The sequence below is a fragment of the Rhinolophus sinicus genome, linkage group LG11 (genome assembly GCF_036562045.2).
Source record: "Rhinolophus sinicus isolate RSC01 linkage group LG11, ASM3656204v1, whole genome shotgun sequence".
Classification (NCBI taxonomy): domain Eukaryota; kingdom Metazoa; phylum Chordata; class Mammalia; order Chiroptera; family Rhinolophidae; genus Rhinolophus; species Rhinolophus sinicus.
The window spans coordinates 9,051,346-9,070,879 of record NC_133760.1 but is presented as its reverse complement, the minus strand read 5'-3'; the positions used below and the strand labels follow the sequence as shown (position 1 = coordinate 9,070,879).

At 53.9% G+C, this 19,534-nt stretch overlaps 4 protein-coding genes across 5 annotated transcripts; all 4 read left to right on the top strand.

Annotated features, from left to right (window-relative positions):
• The first annotated feature begins 892 nt into the window (after positions 1-892).
• APOE (apolipoprotein E) lies at positions 893-4,127 on the top strand. Of its 2 annotated transcripts, none has more exons than XM_019754845.2 (4): positions 893-984; positions 1,705-1,770; positions 2,245-2,422; positions 3,281-4,127. In XM_019754845.2, the coding sequence occupies exons 2-4, from the start codon at positions 1,728-1,730 to the stop codon at positions 3,984-3,986; spliced, it is 927 nt and encodes a 308-aa protein (XP_019610404.1). In that variant the 5' UTR covers positions 893-984; positions 1,705-1,727; the 3' UTR covers positions 3,987-4,127. The 2 variants fall into 2 exon arrangements, with proteins under 2 accessions (XP_019610404.1, XP_019610406.1); XM_019754847.2 differs by having other exon boundaries at positions 944-1,028.
• Positions 4,128-6,614: 2,487 nt separating this feature from the next.
• On the top strand, positions 6,615-8,895 carry APOC1 (apolipoprotein C1). Its single transcript, XM_019754794.2, has 4 exons — positions 6,615-6,684; positions 6,829-6,904; positions 7,416-7,542; positions 8,690-8,895. Exons 2-4 carry the CDS (start codon positions 6,847-6,849, stop codon positions 8,748-8,750), a joined length of 246 nt encoding a protein of 81 aa, XP_019610353.2. The 5' UTR covers positions 6,615-6,684; positions 6,829-6,846; the 3' UTR covers positions 8,751-8,895.
• A 3,211-nt stretch (positions 8,896-12,106) lies between these two features.
• Positions 12,107-13,851, top strand: APOC4 (apolipoprotein C4). The gene is made up of 3 exons (XM_019754879.2): positions 12,107-12,262; positions 13,322-13,463; positions 13,646-13,851. Exons 1-3 carry the CDS (start codon positions 12,187-12,189, stop codon positions 13,809-13,811), a joined length of 384 nt encoding a protein of 127 aa, XP_019610438.1. The 5' UTR covers positions 12,107-12,186; the 3' UTR covers positions 13,812-13,851.
• Positions 13,852-14,317: 466 nt separating this feature from the next.
• APOC2 (apolipoprotein C2) lies at positions 14,318-16,313 on the top strand. Its single transcript, XM_019754880.2, has 4 exons — positions 14,318-14,434; positions 15,174-15,249; positions 15,426-15,576; positions 16,069-16,313. The coding sequence occupies exons 2-4, from the start codon at positions 15,195-15,197 to the stop codon at positions 16,157-16,159; spliced, it is 297 nt and encodes a 98-aa protein (XP_019610439.1). The 5' UTR covers positions 14,318-14,434; positions 15,174-15,194; the 3' UTR covers positions 16,160-16,313.
• Positions 16,314-19,534: the final 3,221 nt, after the last annotated feature.

The window sequence follows — 19,534 nt, the reverse complement described above, 5'->3', positions numbered from 1 at the left end:
TTGTAAAGATGAGATGCGGTTGGAACTTGACTCTTGTTTCTATCAATTAGCCCCTGGTAAAATTCGTTTCATCATCATACATCATTTTGCGAAAGTTGCAAGAACCATTATGACAAGGTTAAGTGAGGTATTAACTGTAGCTTGTTGCATCACCGAACGATGGTGTAAATGCAGCTATTTCCCAGATTTTCTGGACCAAGAAACTGGATGTTCAGAGGGTTGGTCATTTGCCCAAGGTCACACAGCTGGCAACTGGCAGAGCCCTGATTCAGGCCCCAGCAGTTTGGGTCCAGAGTCTTTGGTCCTAACCAGGCAATATGAATGCTTCAAGCTGTGTGGAAAGGTGCAATATTTGGTGGCTCCTGTGCTAGGGAGAAGTGCTGGATTTTCATTTCACAAATGCGGACGGGCTCAGAGGCGCTCATCTGTGCCTAAGGTCACAGCCAAAGAAGGAACTAGGATTAAGACCCAGATTTCACTCAAAGCCTAGGCTTTCAGTAGATGCATTACACTGTCCCCACCCTGTCCCATCTCATGGGCCTCCCGTCCCCTTCTCCCTCAGACCCAGGTATCCAAGGCCCCAGCCCCTCCTTCCTCTGACCTAGGATTTTGGCCCCCAGTCCCCTCCCCAAATTATCCATCCACAGGGGAAGGGGTGCTCTCAGCGGCTGCTTGCTCCTTCCCCTTCCATGCCCAGCCCCCACCACCACCACCACCGAATAGAGGAGGGTGCTGGTTACTAAAAGAGATGTCACCTCCCCTGATGAGGGCTGGGGGCATCACAGGGCTCCAAGCCCCACCTCTTTCCCCCTCCGCTGTGTGAAGGGGGAGAACAGCCCACCTCGTGACTGGGGGCTGGCCCAACTCGCCCTAGCCCTGGAGGAGTAGGCGGGGCAGGGGGGAGCCCTATAATTGGAGGAGTTTGGGATCCCTGAGTCCTACTCAGCCAGAGCGGAGGTGAAGGACGCGCTTACCCAGGAGCTGGTGAGAAGCAGAACTGGGGGCACAGAGACCAGCTCAGGACTTAGGTGGGGGATGGGCTAGATGGAGGAGGTGACTGCCCTATGCCCCGGTCTGAACGGAAGCATGAGCTGGGGATGAGGCACCAGGCTGAGGACTGGACTTAGGGGAGGGGTGGGCCACAGGGGCATCCTGACTCGGCTAGACGGGGTGGGGGTAGCGTCTGGACTTGTAGAAGAGCTAGATGAGGACTAGCAAGAACCCACAAATTGTCACCCAGTAGTACCTACTCGGTGCCCCCTTCGTCCATAGATCGCTGTTAAATGGAGGCTCAGGGGTGGCGGCAAGGTGGCTAGAGTGTTGATTGAGGGAGGATTTTAAAATGGGGATTCATTTAGCTAATATGTGAAAGATGGCACTTGGATGTGAAGTTGGAACTTAAAATGTGAAGCTAGAACAAGGAACGTGAGGCTGGAACTTAGAATGCCAAACGGGCTCACACAGGATTGGGGGCAGGGTGAATGGAATTTGAACCCTAGGAGAGGGCGATGGAATTCTGGCGGGGAGGCCAACCTGGGAGAAGGAGACAGGAGAAGACAATGAAGAAGTTAAACACAATGCAGGGGCCTCGCTGTACATGTTTGTGATGCGATCTGAAGCTTGGAAGGCCAGGCCCGGGGGTGGGGCTCTCTGGGTGGGAGGAGCCCCCACTGGCTGTTGATTGACAGTTTCTCCCTCCCCTAGATTGACCCATACCTGCGCTAAAGATGAAGGTTCTATTTGCTGCGTTGGTGGTCACTCTCCTGGCAGGTATGGGGCCGGGCTTGCTCAGGTTCCCTGTCCCTCCCCCGCCCCTCCTCACCTGTACCCCCTGCCACCTTTCCGTTCCTGAGTACTTTCTACCCCTTGAGAGGAGGCCCAGGTCTGAGGCCTCTTCTGACATTCCCTGACTGAGCAGCTGTTTTACTCTGTCTGGGCCTCAGTTTCCCCATCCTTAAAATGGGAGTTATAACAGTTTATAATGCATTGTTGTCAGGCAGGCATTGAGTGCTGCATAAGTCTCAGCTGTATCTTTATTCTCCATCACCCCCACATGGCCCTGCTCAGAGCACACAGAGACACCCAGTAGGTGCTTGTCAAGAGATGAAACAGGCTGGCTGTCCTTCCACTCCCTCCCTGCCCACCCGTGTTCTGAAGACCTGCACAAGCATTTGTGGAGCACCTACTCTGTGCCGGGGGGGAGGGGGCAGAGCACTCTGATGGCTGTGACCTTGCTCCACACAGGATGCCAGGCTGATGTGGAGGAGGAGATGAAGCTGGGGCAGGAGCCAGCAGAGTGGCAGCCCAACAAGCCCTGGGAGCAGGCGCTGGGCCGTTTCCGGGATTACCTGCGCTGGGTGCAGACCCTGTCTAGCAAGGTTCAAGATGAGCTGCTCAGCACCCAGGTCACCGAGGAACTGACGTGAGTGTCTCCGCCCTAGCCCCTGACCCTCCTGGTGGGCAGTTCCTTCTGGAACCTCACCTTCCACTGGTCTGGGTTTCTTTCTGTCCCTTTCACCAGTTCTTGGGGGGGGGGGGGGCTCTGTTCATTTCTTGCTTCCTTTTTCCATTTTGAACTCCTAGCTTTACCTCTGATTTTCTTTCTTTTTTAAGATTTTTATTGGGGAAGGGGAACAGGACTTTATTGGGGAACAGTGTGTACTTCCAGGCCTTTTTTCTAAGTCCAGTTGTTAGCCTTTCAATCTTGGTTGTGGAGGGCGCAGCTCAACTCCAGGTCCAGTTGCCGTTTTTTTCTAGTTGCAGGGGGCACAGCCCACCATCCCTTGTGGGACTCTGAGGAATCGAATTGGCAACCTTGTGGTTGAGAGCCCATGCTCCAATCAACTGAGCCATCCGGGAGCTCAGCGGCAGCTCAGCTCAAGGTCCCGTGTTCAATCTTAGTTGCAGGGGGCAGAGCCCACCATCCCTTGCGGGACTTGAGGAGTTGAACTGGCAACCTTGTGGTTGAGAGCCCGCTGGCCCATGTGGGAATCGAACTGGCAGCCTTTGGAGTTAGGAGCACGGAGCTCTAACCACCTGAGCCACTGGGCCGGCCCCTTTACCTCTGATTTTTTCTTAGCTCTTCCTGTCTGGCATGTTCCTTTCTGTCTCCCTGCCTTCTAGCTCAGTTGCTCATACTCTTCCCTTTTGTTTTCTCTTGCCCCCTCCTCCCCTTTGGGTTCTCTCTGACTCTATCCTCATCTTGCCCTCCCCATCCCTTCTTTCTCCCTTTGTCTCGCTCTCCACACACGCTCACTCCCTCCGGTCCTCCGGCCCGCAGGGTGCTGATAGAAGAAACCATGAAGGAGGTGAAGGCTTACAGGAAGGAGCTGGAGGAGCAGCTGGGCCCCTTGGCCCAGGAGACACAGGATCGGCTGACCAAGGAGCTGCAGGCAGCGCAGGCCCGGCTACAATCTGACATGGAGGACGTGCGCACCCGCCTGGCGCAGTACCGCAGTGAGGCGCGGACGATGCTTGGCCAGAGCACCGACGACCTGCGGAGCCGCCTCTTCTCTCACCTGCGCAAGCTGCGCAAGCGGCTGCTCCGCGACGCTGAAGACCTGCAGAAGCGCCTGGCCTTGTATCAAGCTGGGGCCCGCGAGGGCGCTGAGCGTGGGGTTGGCACCATCCGCGAGCGCCTCCTGCCACTAGTGGATCAGGGTCGCTTGCGGGCCATCACTATCGGCCAGCCGCTGCGGGAGCGGGCTGAGGCCTGGGGCCAGCAGCTGCGTGGGCAGCTAGAGTCGTTGGGCACTCGGGCCCGGGACCGCCTGGACGACATGCGTGATCAGATGGAAGAGTTGAAGACCAAGGTGGAGGAACAGGCCATCCAGATACGCCTAGAGGCCGAGGCTTTCCAGGCCCGCCTCAAGAACTGGTTCCAGCCCCTAGTGGAAAACATGCAGAGCCAGTGGGTGGGGCTGATGGAGAAGATGCAGTCCACCTTGGACACCATCCCCACTCCTGCGCCCAGTGAGAACCACTGAGTGCCAGGCATGTCAACTGGTGGGCCCCACTCCTGCCACCCTGTGCCTACTGCCTCCCCCATCCTGGAGGAGGCCCTGTACTGACCCCACTGTCCCCCTGGGGGGTCCTGACTTAATAAAGATTCAGCAAGTTTCACAGCAGGGGCTGGGTATCTGAGTGATTTCTCACAGCTCCAGCCTCAGTTTCTCCTTCCTCACGCAAGTTCTCGGTCTTGTCCCCTCTGCCCGTGTGTGTGTCTATTTCTTTGTGTCTCCTCTTTTAACTCTCAGTCTTTGCTTCCTTCTGTCCCTTTCTGAGGTATTCTGCCTCCTCTGCTGCTCACTCTCCTCTGCCTCTTTCCATTCTGTCTCTGAGATGTAGTTCTAGAACAAATCCACCCCTGGGTTAAATCCTGCAGTTGCCCATGAGTACTGTGGGCAAAAGCAACCAACCTCTTTGAGCCCTGGTTTGCCCAGTTTCATGGAGTCGTGACTCAAAATACCTGAGACCACGGCCATCATGAAGCCATTTTAACTTTTTCCTCCTCTCTTTATCCAGGGTTAGCTGATTCTGCCTCCTTCCCTCTCCTGGCCTCTGTCTATCCTGCTCTCACTGAGATGCTTCATTTTTCTGCCTTCCTGTTTTCTTCCACCTAGATCTTTTATCTCAACCCCCTCTGGTTTCTCTTGCCCTGGGCCAGCTTGTTTGTTTTTTTCCCTTCCTGCTCCTTGAGGGTTTGTCCTCTGGCCATTCTGTTGCACTTGAGCCCTCTGCCTTTCTTCTTCCCTCTGGGTAAGCAAGTCCCTTTTCCCTTTGCTGTGCTTCCCTGTCCCCTACCCTCATTCTCATTCCTTCTCGCCCAGCAACCGGCTGGAGAGAGAACAGAGAAGAAACACCCGAGGATCTGACCCTGGAATTCAGGGCTGGGAGGAGGAGCAAGGTTCCCCCCTAAGGGGACAGGCCAGGGCTGGAGCTTGTGTCTCCCAGGGGCCCCTTTTTCTTGACTCAGCTGGGGCTGAGTGAGGAGGGGAAGGGTCAGTGGGCTCAGAGGCAGGGGGCCTGGTCCCAGCCAAGCCTCCTAATGACTCACTATGTGCCCTGAAGCAGGAGCTGAGCCCTCCTGGAGCCTCAGTTTCCCCAGATGTCAACAAGGGAGGTGGCACCAGCCACGTCTCTCACTTGAAGAGATGAATTTGAATTCTCATCACTCCTGAAGACATGTCTGAGCAGAGGGGTGTCCCACCTCACTGTAGCCCCAGTCAGGTCTAAGAGGTGGGACAAGGGGTAGACAAAGAGCTTTGGGAAACAGGCTGGCAGGGGGTGCTATGGGGTGGAGACTGACTCCGGCAGGGATCCGGAGACAGCCTGGAGTCAGGGAAGGGGAGGGACAGAGAGCCCACACAGGCACAATTAGCCATTGAATGTTCCTTGGCTATGCCTCAGTTTCCCCATGTGTAAACGGAAACCCCTAGAGTTGTGCTGAGGATGAGACTGGAAAAGCATAGTTCTATTTTTGTGGGGTGGGGAACGGAGGGGAGTAGACGTTTGAGTGGCTGTCTGGGAGGTGCTGGACTCCTGAGGGAAGACAGCTGGGGACAGACAGACTGGAAGCTGCTGAGCTGGCCAGAGGGGTGTTGCAATCCTGCCAGGGTCTGGTCTGTGCACCCCTTTCACAACCATTCCCCCTGGCCCCCAGGCTGACACGTGGTTGTGGGGGAACAAGGCCAGCCAACCTAGAGTCTGGGGCCTGCGGCCACCCTCCCCCGAGCTGCCAGGGGTCACTGGCGGTCAAAGGCAGCTGAAGAAGAGTGGAGGAAGCATTGGACTCCAGCCCTGGGGAATAGATGTAGTGTTTGCTAGGAACGGTGACATGGGTGGGGGTTTGGGGCCAGCAGGGGCCTGAGACGGTGAAGAAGAGCAGATGGAGTGTTTACAGGGGCCCTGGAGGCTTGGAGAGTAGCAGGGGCGATGAAAGGTGCCAGGGGCCTGGTGGAATAGATGAAGGGGCACACACTAGAAGCCTTGCAGATGAGGTTGTGTGGTTTAGATAGGCTGAAAAAACCCATCCCCAAAAGGGAGAATGGGGGCTGTGAAGACAGACTCCAGGGAGCATCCGGAAAGGCCTGGGATGCTGCCAGATGCAAGGAAGGGGGGCCTTGAAGGGCTAGTCTGAAAGTGAGAATGGAAGAGGGATGGGGGGTAGGAGTGTGGGGGCAGACTGTGTGCCCCCCACAGATGTGGATGTAAGAGTTGTTTGAGTTGAAGAGGCTTGCTAAGAAGGGGGCGGGGGTGGGAGAGGTGGCCTGGGGACACAGTGAGAATTGAGTTACTGAGTAACAGAGTTACTGAGACACCCCCCCCACCATCCCCCACTGCACCCCGCCCTGAGGTTGGGAGAAGAGTGTTAAGCAGGAGGGGAGAGAGTGAAGGCTGTCCCCTGAGGGGCAAGGGGCTCAGGCTGAGGTCCCCCCCAGCAGTCAGAGAGATTTGGAGGTGAGAGTAAAGAACAGCAAGAGGCTTCAGGCTAAGGGTCTTGGTTGTGCCCCACCTGACCCCCACCCCCACCAGCGAGAGATGGAAGAGGAAAAGGTGGGTGGGTACAGGGAGGCAGGTGCCAGGGGGAGGGAGATTAATCTGCCCCACCCTCTCCCCAGTCAATAAAGGCCGGGCCAGGCCAGACTGGTATCTGCTACCTGTGCTGTCCAGCGATTGATCCAGGTTGGTGCTCGGTGCCCGGGAGGGACCCCCCAAGGAACCCCCACACACACACATACCAAGAGCACAAGAAAAGGGGTAGAGGGACCTTGGGAGAGGGAGGAGGGCTGCCATTGATCACCCCTGCCCCCATCTCTGCCTCCACAGTACCCCTACGGCCTCGCCATGAGGCTCATCCTGTCGCTTCCGGTCCTGGTGGTGGTTCTGGCGATGGTTTCAGAAGGTAAAAGTGGAATAGGAAAATCTGGGAATCTGAGATTTGAGATTTGGGAGCTTGAATCTGGCCATGGGCCTGGAGTCCAGGCTTAGAGGACCCTTGAGAGCTCTGGGGCCCCTCCTGTGCCCTGGATCCCCTATCATCCACTGATCACCCCCACTCCCACCAGGCCAGGTAGGTTCTCAGGGTTCTCTCAAAGTGTACCAGCAGTTGACAGATCTGCCCAGGAAAGCCCTAGCTACCAATCACATAAGGACTCTCATCCCTTGGGATTGGCTGTCTTGCTTTTACAGCCGGAAAGGGGTGGGGAGATGGGTCCAGTGCTGAAGGTAAGGCAATACTCAGCTGTTTGAATACCATTTGGGTTGCTCCAGTGACGCCCCCCCCCCCCCCATTCTAATGCCATGATCTCCAAGAATCACATTCAAGGGTCTCCTTTTCTGTCCCTGGAAGCTCATCTTAAGGGATCCCAAAACTGAAATTGTTGCACCCCTGCCCATTTTCTGGATATGCTCAGCTGCAAGCCAGCCGGACCACTCCAGCAGCATCCCGGGCAAACTGAAGGAGTTGAAAAATGCCCTGGAGGAGAAGGTCCGGTTAGCCATTGAACACATCAAACAGAGCGATTTTCCTAAGAAGACCAGGTTAGGACTCTTCCCGGGGCATGGGAGGGCGGGGGTGTATTGATTAACAGACTGTAAAACCGACAAAGTCCCTGTGGTCACACAGCTGGATCTCAGAGTGCTCAGACTTGGGGGACAGGTTCCCTGACTCCTCTGTCCAGCCACACTGTAGACATAGTCCTGAGTCGTGGTGAAAGACCTAGGCTTGGGGGTCGGACAGACCTGGGTCCACAAGCTGGCAAAGACTCACTACTTCCTGTGTGGTCACGAGCCTCAGTTTCCTCATCTGTGAAATGAGTGGTTCTCTGAGGCGGGGCTACACCAGAGCACTTGCATAGCATAGCGCCTGGCACATTGGAAAGGATCAGCACAGTATTTAACCAACATTGGCTCCATTTGGTGAGTTAGAGAATCATTTATTCATGAACAAATAGTAATTGAGCATCTACAAAGTGCCAGGAACTGTTTTGACGTGGGGAGTAAGAGTGATGAACAAAGTCCCTGTGAAAAGGAGAGGGAAAGGCTGGGGGAACAGACAATAAACCAGTGAATTTCCAAGAGATCAGCCCAGATAGAGCTAAGCACTGAGAAGATAAAAAGGGTGGGTGTAAATTACCAAGGACTGGGGAGGGGCTTTTGTAGACTTGGTGACTGGGTCTTCTCTGAAGAGATAGCACTTTAAATTGAGATCTCATTGATGAGGACAATCCAGCCTGGCTGAGAAATTTGGAGAGAATGTTCCCTGTGGAGGGTGAATGTTTAAAGGTCCTGAGGTAGGAAGATCTGTAGATAATCAAGGAGAGGGTGGCAGTCACTGCAAGGGAAACAGACAGGGCAAAGGCAGGGGGAGCTGAAAAGTGCTTTTGAATGAAAAGGGGACAGCTAGGGCATGAGCAGGCTTAGAGAAAGGGTTGGTAGCAAGAAATGGCAGGCCTTGAAAGCCAGGCCTGGGTAACGTGTTCTGACTTTAAGGACCTCTGGTGCATCTGGGAAACTGAAGCACAGACGTTGGGTCACTCAGCCCAGCGCTCCTCCTTAGCCCACAGATGGGGAGATACCTGCTCTTTTCTTGGGGGAAGGATGAGATCAGGGAGTCAGGTAGGGAGTAGGATCTGGGCATCCTGGGGGAGGCAAAACACAGTAAACCCTCCCCCATTTCTCCCTATAGGAACTGGTTTTCAGAGACATACAGCAAAGTAAAGGAAAAATTCAAAACTACTTTCTCTTGAACACCAGGAAGGCTTCCCCTCTACTCTGCGACCGTGTCCTGGAAGGGGGCTCTGAATTTCCCACATCCTCGTGCCTGTGCCAGGACTTCCTCCATGAGGCCTCATGTCCCCACCCCATCACCACCAATAAAAATTCTGTAGAGAATTCTGAGTGCTTCTTTGCTGTGCGGCAGGGCTATGGGACAGGGTGGGGGTTGCACCTTGGGGAAAGAGAAGCAGGACTCAAATGCGTTGCACATTCTCTACTTGCCCTGTGCTGAGGATTTTGGACTTCGTGATCTCAAAAGAATTCTCAGAAGAACTGTGAAAGCTGGGTTCTAGTAACCCCATGAGGGCACTGAAGTCCAGAGAGGTAAAGTCACTTGTGCAAGGTCACACAGCCAGGAAGTAGAGTACTGGATGGGACCCCCAGCCTGGGGCTGTCACTGTGCTATGCTATACTCTTCCCTGGTGGGCTGCCCAAGATAAGGGACTGGGGTGATTCAGCACAGTGCAATCAGTAGGGGTTTATTACACTTTCAATGGATAATGAAGGGGGATATGGAAGAGGGCAAGGATAAGACATGGGCTAGAGCCCTGAAAGAGACCGACACAATCCCTACCCTCCAAGTCTCAACATTGATGTCCCCTCCTCCAGGAAGCCCTCCTTGACCCCCACACTGGGTCAAGGATCTCCATCCCAGCCCTGCCCACTCTGAGTCATCACTGCCTGGTGACTGGTCTGTCTCCCCCACTGGACTGTGAGCCCCAGGAGGACAGGGCTAGGGCTGTTGTCACCACTGTGTCCCCAGACATAGCCTAGCACAGGACTGGGACTGGTGCAGGGACTCAATAATATTTGGTGAAACAAGTAGGTAAATCTGAAAATAAAAAACAAAAAACCCTAAATATTAGATTTTCACAAAATCCCTCTGAGGCACATGTTGTCACTGACCCTGTCTTAGAGAGGAAGAAACTGAGGCACAGAAGGCTAAAATCACTTTGTGATGTCACGGCCAAAAGTAGGTAGAGCCAGGACTTAAACCCAGGTGGGGGTGCCAGGGGCACATTCTTCTTCACCCCACTTTCCTCTTCCCTGAGTCCCCCCGAGGAACGTTCTGGCCCGGTCCCAGGCCTCATTCCCATCATATTCAGCAGATTGAAATGCACCCACCTTCCTCAGCAGACATCAATCGCATGAGGAGTTGTGCTACAGTTGGCTAGTTAGCGTTAAGAGTATATTCTCTACCGATTTCATTGAACAATTACGAAGTTTTACTCAGCCATTTTTTCTAGCATTTTCGAGTCCTTCAATTTCTTTTTCAAGGCTTTTCAGAAGCCCATGGAAAGCTGTCAGGCTGAAGTCCAGACAGATGGAGGAGCAGTTCATGGAGGGAGCGTACATTCTGCTTTTGAAGAGAGCCTCAAACTCAGGGGCAGACGCACACTTCGGGGTCTCAGAGCCTACCACAGCAAACCCCACTCCCTCCTCATGACCTCTTTGCACCCATCCCCCCCCCGAAGTTGTTTTTGAGCTGCCTCTGAGGTCCACCCTGGACGACCTTCAGCCTGTTCCTGTCCCTGAGATGGACAAACATTGCAAGAAGCAAACAGCAAACAGCCCACGCTGACCTTGGAGCTGGAACAGGGGTCAGAGACCTCCCCCAAGGCCCACCCCATGCCCTGCTCCAACCTCCCTCTGGCCCTCTAGGATTCCGGTGGGAGGTGGGGCAGAGGTTGCCCTGGCTTAGCTAGGCCGTGTGAGATGGCCGGGTTCAAATTCCCCACTTGCTGGTTGAGGAGCCCGGGATAAGCGGCCTCATCCCGCTTCTGCAGCTTCAGTTTCCTTATTTGCAAAGTGGGAATGATACAGATAGAGCTGTTATGAGTTAGTTCAATGACTTCATACACTAAAGCCCTGCTAAGGCATCTGATGTATAGCATGTGCTCAGGAAACACAAGTTTAGTAAACAGCAGCTGACACTGCCTGCGCACCTTTGTGGCGTATCTGGCACTGTTCACAGCACTTTACGTAAGCAGTCTCCTCTACTCTCCTGGGCAGGTAGTCCATGACCCCCATTCACATGGGTGAAGAAACAGGCCCAGGGAGGTTAAGCAACTTGCACCAGGTCACACAGCTGGAAAGATACAGATCCAGCCTCTGAACCACACACCATGCTGCTTCTTATAACACAATGCATGGTGAATTTTTTCTTTTTCTTTTCTTATTATTATGGTAAGATACATAACACAAAAGTTTCCATTTTGACCATTTTTAGGTGTACAGTTCAGTGGCATTAAGTACAGTCACAACATTGTGCAACCATCACCACCATCCATTTCTGGAACTCCTACATCACCCCAGACGGAAACTCTAGGAGGTTGTATTTTGCTGATTATTGCTAGTGAGGAGCGCCAGAGAATATTTGTTGAACACCTACTGTGTGCCAGAGCCCATGCTGGGATCATGGGAATACCCAGCATTCTGCTGGAGGCCTCTGCGTCAGAACCGTCCTGTTCAGTCATTCCGATTGTGACCAAGATAGGGTAGTCAGATGCACCACCTAAAAGCATAGGATGCCTAGGTGAGATTTGAGTTTCAGGTAAACAACAAATAATTTTTAGTATAATTTCCAAATATTTCATGGGACATAGAAATAAAATGCATTATTTATCTGAAATTCCAGTGTCACTGGGCATCCTGTATTTTATCTGGCAACCCTAGACCAAGGACTGCAACCCATGGTCCCCTGGCCGAGCCTTGGACCCTGGCTTGTGGTTGGGTTCTCCAGGAGAAAAAGGCTCCTTTTCTTTCTGTCTAACATTGGGCCCGAATCTGATGTTGACAACCTCCAACTATGAGCATCTGGAGCTTTCCCTCCAGGGCCTCACCCATGAAATATGCGAGGCAGGTGCTTATTACCATCCCCATTTTACAGATGAAAACACTGAGGCCCAGAGAAGGGAATGTATTTGCCCAGGCCATGCGGTGAGGGTGTGTCTGGCCCTGTAGCCAACAGATGAAAGTAATCACCATAAACAGCTAGGATCTGTGAGCATCTTCATTGCCAGGCTCCATATTAAGACCTTTCCTTATATCATTTCATTGAATTAATGTCCTGCCTGAAGCAGGACCATTTTACACAGCAGGAAACCGAGGCCAGACAGTTCTGAGGGGCTGTAGTGTGAGGTGGAGCCAGGATTTGAATCAGGTGCTGGGCAGGAGGGCGAAGAGCATTCTGCCTTCACCTGTCAGGCCAGGGTGCGGGGAGGGTAGGAAGGAGGGAGGCCAGCAGGGGCGGGCATAGCCTCTGATTGTTTCTGTCACCTGGGCCCCTCTGAAGTCCCTGCCAAGAGGCGTGGGGAGGCGGCCAGGGGAGGGCTCTGCTCTGTGCAGCCTCCCCCTCCCCCTCCCCCAGCCTGGAGTACTGAGCACAGAGGGACAGAGCCCCCAGAAATGTTGCGCTCTGGACACAGGCCCTGGGCCCTGCCCTTCCTCTGCCTCTGCGTTGTGGTCCTGGCCTGCACTGTGGGTGAGGAGGAGCGGGGAGGGGGGGTGGGTGTGGGGACCCCATAGCAGTGTGGGGTGTGAGTGCAACTGTGACTATGTGACATGCAGTGTAGTTTGCAGACATGGGTACGGAGCTTGTGTGCTTCGTAATATGAAGATGTGTGTGAGTGTCTGCAAGTATGTGTCAGTGGCAGCCGTGTGTGGGGTGTGTATGTGAGGATGGAGCAACTGACAGTGCTCTTGCATTTGTGTTTGTATGAAGCCGTGGTAAATGTGTGTGCAAAAGGTTTGCGTGTAGGACATGGGTGAGGGTGTCTGCATACTGGTGTGACTATATCTGGGTCGTGTACCTACACTTAAAGTTTTAACACTTATATAACGCCTACAACGTGCAAGGCACCATTCCAAGTGCCTTACGCGTGTTCACTCTGAATTCCCACCATAACCCTAGGAGGTAGGTCTGATCATTATCCCCTTCTACAGAAAGGGAAACTGAGTCTTGAAGAGGTTAAATCATTGGCCGAGGGTGCACCACAGGTCACGTGGGTGCCTTTGCATGTGTGTGTACATATGTACCCGTGTGATGGCTACTCTCTGTAGCTGAGGCTTTGCTCAGGTGTGTGGGCACAGGACAGACAGGTGGGTGCAAGGAAGTGACGTGTCCACCAGGAGGGACTGACAGCACCGCCTTGCCAACCTCCAATCCTGGGGGCAGAAAATCCTGTGCTCTCCCTCCATTGCCTGCGGAGGTAGTTCAGAGGGTATGGGGGCCACAGGAGAACAGAAGGGGCGGCAAGATCAGGCAGTGAGGCGGGGTGACAGACAGAGGGAGAAAACTCCAGGCAGACAGAGGGGTGACTGGAAGGACCATGGGCACAGAGGGTGAAAGGAGATGACCAATGGCTGAAGGGGGGCAAATGGTCAGAGGGACATACAAGAAGGTGAAGGCCAGTGATGAGAAGACTGGCAAGGGGCTGACCTTGGGTCACCAGTAGGGACAGTGACAGTGAGCATGGAAAAAAGGGGAGGAGGTAGGGTTCTGAGATTCCAGCCTACCCAAGTTGCCCCTGGTCTCACCTAGAATGCCAAAAAATAGTGCTTGCTGGAACCCCAAGTCCCCCACAAGAGCTAGTGGGTAGTTCCTGGAACAAGGTGCGGAACACAGTGAAGAACTTGATGGAACCGCTGGTGACAAAAACTAGAGAGAAGTGGCAGTGGTTCCAGTGAGTATGCGCAGGAGAGGCTGGGAGACTCAACTCCTGGAGGAGGGGCTGGGGGCCTGGGCTTCTGGGTCTGAGGGAGGAGGGGCTGGGGGCCTGGACTCTTGAATCTGAGGGAGGAGGGGTGAACGGGCCAGTCTTGGGGGTAGTTGGGGGTCTCAGTTGTGATGTCCCTTCTCCTGCAGGGTCCCCAGCACTTTCCAGGGCTTTGTGCAGACATACTATGATGACCACCTGAGGGACCTGGTCCCCCGCACCCAGGCCTGGCTTTGGAGCTCCAAGGACAGCCTCCTGAACAAGGCTCACGACCTGTGTCCCCAGTTTCTCTGTCGGGACAGGAACCAGCACTAACATGTTCACAGCTTCTGCAATAAAGAAATTCTTCTCTGTGTTCCTGTCCTAATCCCTCCTCCGTGAGGCCAGAGGTGTCCCCACCCCACACATTCCCAGCAACTAATGAATAGAGGAAGTGACTCTTGGCAAGAAAGGGACAGTTGGGGGGCTTTGGGGGAAGGAGGGAGGAGGATGACCTCCTCTCAGTCCTGAGACTCACAAGTCCTGGGATTGTGGGGGGCAGGAGACTTCAGGCTCCTCAGTTTGGGATGGAGGTTGAAAAATGGAGGTTTGCAGGTCCCCTCCGTGACCCCTCATTCAGAGTTCTGGCTTCATTTCTGCAATAGAGACCCCAGACCCCATTCCTGGTGGGTGCCCAGAATCCCCCACCCCTCCACAGCTCTCACCTGACCTGTCTCTCTCAGGGGCAAATTTTCAGAGTGGGGGCTCTCTGTGACTTGACCTCAGGGGACGTCACTGCCCTCTGTGCCCCCACCCCACCCACTCAGTGGTTTTGTTGGCCTGGACTTTGGCCTAGGCAGCCAGGTGAGGGTGGCGGCCGTGGAGGGGAGGTGGATCCCAGGAGCTATAAAGCCTTTCTCTGCCCTTGGGAACTGGTGAGGACCGCCTGCCAGAGTCTGGTAAGAGAGGGACCGAAATGGAGGGGTGGTCCTCAGGGAGGGGGCAAAGATTGTTAAATCAGAAACCACAAGAGTCAAGATGTTAATTCCTGTGTTAGAAACACAGAATTTAGAAACGTAAATGTTTGCCCATGCTGGTCTCCCTCCTGGGTCGGATCTGAACCTTCTCACAACTACACGGATGGACAGACAGACGGAATGTGCAAATGAGGGTAGAGCAGGGCCCCTGCAGCAGAAACACGGTCAGCCAGATAGTGGTCCTTCCCCGAATCTGCGGTGTATGTCCTGTTCCTGCACTGACTGGGTCTTAGCATAAATGTCACCCTCTGCTGAGGCTTTTCCAGGCTACACAACACCCTTCTCCATCCAGAGCGCTTATCTCCATGTGACACTCTATTATATTTTACTCATTTAATATTTGTTCCTTGTGTTTCTCTCTCATGTGGGCTTCCCAAGGGTAGGGCTGTTGCTGTGTTCATGCCTGGGCTCAGCACTGTGCTTGGAACGTAGTAGGTGCTCAAGAACTGCTTCTTGAGTGAATGAATGAATGGATATTAGAATTAAGATGTTAAAATCAGGAGTAGAATCATAGAGTGTCAGACAAGGAGGCCCAAGTCAACCCATGAGGAACCTGACATGGGTAGGGGTGTGGGAGAGGGGGAGCCCAGCCCCCTCCCTATGAGTGCGGGGACCCCAGGAACAGATGTCTCCAGTGGCCCTGCCCCCATACTCTCCTCAGTGTTCCAGATCTTCTGACGCCATGGGCACCCGGTACCTCCTGGCTCTGTTTCTCATCCTCCTGGTATTGGGATTTGGTGAGTGTGCTCAGCAGGGGAGGCAGGTGTGCCAGGAGGGTGAGGAGCCCTAAACATTTTCCCAGCCCAGCTCCCCTCTGGCCCTGCCCCTGCCCCCTCCTCTCCTTTCCTGCCCGTTCTCCCCCTGCTGCAGGCCCATCAGCTCTCCCTAACGTATTCGTATTCTCCCCCTGCAGAGGTCCAAGGGACCCCACAAGATGAGGCCACCAGCCTAACACTGCTCTCTAAGATGCAAGAATCACTGTTTAGTTACTGGGATACAGCCAGAACAGCTGCCGAGAATCTGTACAAGAAGACATATCTGCCCTCCATGGATGAGAAGATCAGGTATCACCCCACCCCCACGCCAGGCACTGGGAGTCCCAGCCCCCAGCCCCTCCTCCCTCAGACCCAGGAGTCAAGGCCCCCAGCCCCTCCTCCCTCAGACCCAGGAGCGGAGACCCCCCAGCCCCTCCTCCCTCAGACTCAGGAGTCCAGGCCCCCAGCACCTCCTCCCTCAGACCCAGGAGTCCAGGCCCCCAGCCCCTCCTCCCTCAGACCCAGGAGTCCAGGCCCCCAGCCCCTCCTCCCTCAGACCCAGGAGTCCAGGCCCCCAGCCCCTCCTCCCTCAGATCCAGGAGTCCAGGCCCCCAGCCCCTCCTCCCTCAGACCCAGGAGCGGAGACCCCCCAGCCCCTCCTCCCTCAGACCCAGGAGTCCAGGCCCCCAGCACCTCCTCCCTCAGACCCAGGAGTCCAGGCCCCCAGCACCTCCTCCCTCAGACCCAGGAGTCCAGGCCCCCAGCACCTCCTCCCTCAGACCCTCTGTTCTTTCTCCCCAGGGACGTGTACAGCAAAAGCACGGCGGCTGTGAGCACTTATGCAGGGATTTTTACTGACCAAGTCCTTCATCTGCTGAAGGGAGAAGAATAACAGCTGGGCCCCCAATCACGGGAAAGGGGAGTCCAGAGGGAGGGGAAAGTCTAGACCCCAGCAACTCCTTGGCTGCCTGACCTACCCCCCACTTCCTAGCATCCTGCTCCCAACTTTAGCTTGATTTCTTATTATTAAAAAAAAAAAAAGGCAAGTTTATTCTCTTTGATGTGGTTGCTTTTCTGAGACCTCAGGGGCCAAGATGGAGACAGTCATTCAGTCCAGCCAAAATTTATTGAGTGCCTATTGTATATATGTAGCTGTAACCTGGTTAGTGGGAATAAAGAGGTGAATAACAATATATGATCACAACAAAATTAGAGACTGTCCTTCACCAAGGTCCTTCTTTCTTATCTGTAAAATGACACGCTATGGATGCAGCTAACCTGCAGTAGCTTCTAGCAGAGTCGAGGTCCTGGACTGACACATTAAATATGTCATTGTATGGAGCTGTCCATCGGTCCTGTGACAGAGGGGAGACTGGTGCCCACAAGTTACTGCTGAGTGTAGGAAGTCAGTGCCCAGGTTGGCTGGGACCCACGAGCACAGACCTGCAAAAGCTGTGCTCCGTGACAATTCCTATACATTCATCCCACATGCATTTATTGCGAACCTACCAGGCCCTGGGGATACCAGCTAGGAAAAGACAGAGAGTTTTGTCTTCATGTGGCTCCTCAAAAAGCTGTTGTTGGGTCCTGGCCCAACTCCATACGGTTTTAGTGATTACAGCTTTGTGGTATGAAGTATTAGTTGTTCTCTTCTGCTTTTATTTATTTTTATTGGGAAACAGTGGGTTTTTCCAGGACCCATCAGCTCCACGTCAAGTTGTTTTTTTTCTATTTTTTTTTAATTGAAGTTTATTGGGGTGCCAATTTTAGTAAAGTTACATAGATTTCAGGTGTACAATTCATTATCTGTATCTCACATTGTGTGTTCACCACCCAAAGTCGTTTTTTAATCTAGTTGTGGAGGGCGCAGCTCACTGGCCCACGTGGGAATCAAACTGGCGACCTGGGTGTGATGAGCTCTGCGCTCTAACCACTGAGCAAACTAGCTGCCCCAATTCTCTTCTTATGGGCAACAGTCATAACATTCCTTGCGCTCCTACTCAGGACCAGGAGCTCTGTTCCATTCTAAGGCCACAGAGAGGATGGGGGCGGTGTAGGGTGGGCAGTGGGGCAGGCAGATGAGCAAGCCGACCAATGGAAAAGATAACTTCAGACAGTAATGTAGGCCATGAAGAAAAGGAGAGGAAGTGAGGAGATCAAGACCAGCCTGCAGCCCCCTTGGATAAGGTTCCGGAGCAGGGAGGGCCATCAGGAGGACCTACCTGGGCTGGTCACAGGGTTGTGTATCACAGCAGTGTGGCTGGGGCTCCTGTTGCTGGAGTGGGGCAGGGGCACTCACTTGGCCCTTAGGTCCTAGCCCTTGGAAGAGGGGCCTCAGGCAAAAAGCACAGGGTGTGCAAATAAGAACAGGCACTCTGTGGTGTGAGGAGTGCTGAAGCTCATGGCAGAGGGGCTGGGGGTCTGGACTCCAGGACCCTGAGGGAATAGAGAGTGTTCCTGGGCCCCCAAGTCCTAGGGGTGGGGCTGTTGGCTTCTGAGGACACAAGGCCTGTATTTCTCCTAATCTACTTGGCATTAACCTCCGGCCAGCCTTTCAGCACTGTTGGGGCACTTTTCCCAGGTCCTGAGGCTAAGCAGCTGTGTCTAGTGGAAAACAGGGGCCTCGGGAAGAGGTTGTGGGAAATGTCCCCAAGTCCCCAGGGCCGAAGAGTTGAGGCTGCCAAACCTAGGGTGTGATGGGGAGGGGGGACCCTGGAGGAACAATCCCTGCTCTGTCCACTTGTTTCCCACGGACTCAAGCCAAACCAAACCTCTGCCCAGGCCAGTTCTGCTTCCAACCAATCCTGGTGCCCGACCCAGATTCCTCCTTCCTTTCTCAGGCCCCCACCCCAGGCCTCTTCCCCTCAGGACCCCAGACTCTTCCTCCCCCAGAACTCAGGCGTCCGGTCCCTCAACCTCTTCTCCTTAGGACCCAGAAGTTCGGGTCCCCGGCTTTCCTCCCTTAAAACCTGAATTCACAGCCTCTGGACGGTATTGGGCGTCCCCTAGTGGAGGGCAGAGTGGGTCTGGTCTTTGAGTTCTATACCCGTTAGAAGTAATGGAAAAATTTATTGGGTCATTCAACAGCCATGGGGAAGAGCTTTGCAGGGGTCTCATCTAAGAGGCACAGAACCTCTCATGCTATAACAGATCAGGACTCACCTGTATGTGAGAGGGAAGACAGGTTGGGGCATTTTGTATCTAGAACTGAGCAGAGATGGGGTTACAGTGAAACTGGAGAAAATTAAGCTTCAAAGCCCCTCACTTGCCTGGGCTTTCTGGGGTCCTCTGTTTAAATTTGTATGTGTAATTTTTGTACTTTTAAAGAAAAGCCCACAAAATCTCAATCTGCCCGTCTGGGGGGCTTCATCAGTCTGTTCATTCATCCTTAAAGAATGGGCCTACGACTTCAGAATTGTTAGTATGTGGCATTATTATCTGTAAGGGGACTGGCAAGCTTTCTTGCCCTTGTGTTGGTCCTCAGAGGTTGTCATTCACCTTCTGCACTCGAGTTTCATCCTTTCCCTCTGCTGTCTTCATCACTCAGCAATCATCCCCTGGGGCAGTGCTGAAGGACAGAGCAGTCATCGTAACAGCCCGGGGGCAAGACACCCACAGCCATCCCTGATAGTGATGACCTCAAGGGGGCAGGGATTTTGGAGGACTGGAGGGCAGTGCCCCGCCCAGCGTGGGGGACTAGGTGGTGATATTACTGAGCTTCAACTTGGAGGGAAGCAGCCAGTAAAACGGTCATTAGAACATCCCGATGCAAAGCCTGCCCTCCTACGCAACGTGTCAAGTTGGTAGTAACAGCACACGATATGGATCACGTGAGCCAGGTGATTTATATAGAAGATTTCACTGGGTCTTCCCAGCCCTCCCCCGGGGGGCAGGCAGGAGGGGAAGAGGGATAGCAGGTACTATTATATTATAATGCCTAGTTTACAAGAGGAAGAAACTGAGGCTTAAAGAGATGTCACTTGTCCAGGATCATTTAGCCCATTAGTAGCACAACCAGGTGTAAACCCAGGTCAGACCTGTGGGGACAGAGCCCCAGAGAGCAGTTTCCAGGCTCTCGGCCTCACATGGAAAGGTGCTGGCTGGGTTATTAGATGGCCATCAGCTGTTACCATTAGCCATTAGCCACTAATATAACTGCCGTGGCTACGCTAGGGGGTTGGTTGGTTGGCAGAGAAGCAGATGGGAGGATCCTGCTTCCTGTGTCTCCAATCCAGTCGCCAGCGAGACTATAGTGGTATGACCCCCC

What these genes read in the sequence shown, in the direction of transcription:
- APOE (XM_019754845.2), top strand. Translation starts at nt 1,728, where the DNA reads ATGAAGGTTCTATTTGCTGCGTTGGTGGTCACTCTCCTGGCAG. An exon ending in GGTGGTCACTCTCCTGGCAG is followed by an intron (nt 1,771 to 2,244) that starts GTATGGGGCCGG and finishes TGCTCCACACAG; the next exon opens with GATGCCAGGCTGATGTGGAG. An exon ending in CAGGTCACCGAGGAACTGAC is followed by an intron (nt 2,423 to 3,280) that starts GTGAGTGTCTCC and finishes TCCGGCCCGCAG; the next exon opens with GGTGCTGATAGAAGAAACCA.
- APOC1 (XM_019754794.2), top strand. Translation starts at nt 6,847, where the DNA reads ATGAGGCTCATCCTGTCGCTTCCGGTCCTGGTGGTGGTTCTGGCGATG. An exon ending in TCTGGCGATGGTTTCAGAAG is followed by an intron (nt 6,905 to 7,415) that starts GTAAAAGTGGAA and finishes GGATATGCTCAG; the next exon opens with CTGCAAGCCAGCCGGACCAC. An exon ending in GATTTTCCTAAGAAGACCAG is followed by an intron (nt 7,543 to 8,689) that starts GTTAGGACTCTT and finishes TTCTCCCTATAG; the next exon opens with GAACTGGTTTTCAGAGACAT.
- APOC4 (XM_019754879.2), top strand. Translation starts at nt 12,187, where the DNA reads ATGTTGCGCTCTGGACACAGGCCCTGGGCCCTGCCCTTCCTCTGCCTC. An exon ending in GGTCCTGGCCTGCACTGTGG is followed by an intron (nt 12,263 to 13,321) that starts GTGAGGAGGAGC and finishes GGTCTCACCTAG; the next exon opens with AATGCCAAAAAATAGTGCTT. An exon ending in GAGAAGTGGCAGTGGTTCCA is followed by an intron (nt 13,464 to 13,645) that starts GTGAGTATGCGC and finishes CTTCTCCTGCAG; the next exon opens with GGTCCCCAGCACTTTCCAGG.
- APOC2 (XM_019754880.2), top strand. Translation starts at nt 15,195, where the DNA reads ATGGGCACCCGGTACCTCCTGGCTCTGTTTCTCATCCTCCTGGTATTG. An exon ending in CCTCCTGGTATTGGGATTTG is followed by an intron (nt 15,250 to 15,425) that starts GTGAGTGTGCTC and finishes CTCCCCCTGCAG; the next exon opens with AGGTCCAAGGGACCCCACAA. An exon ending in TCCATGGATGAGAAGATCAG is followed by an intron (nt 15,577 to 16,068) that starts GTATCACCCCAC and finishes CTTTCTCCCCAG; the next exon opens with GGACGTGTACAGCAAAAGCA.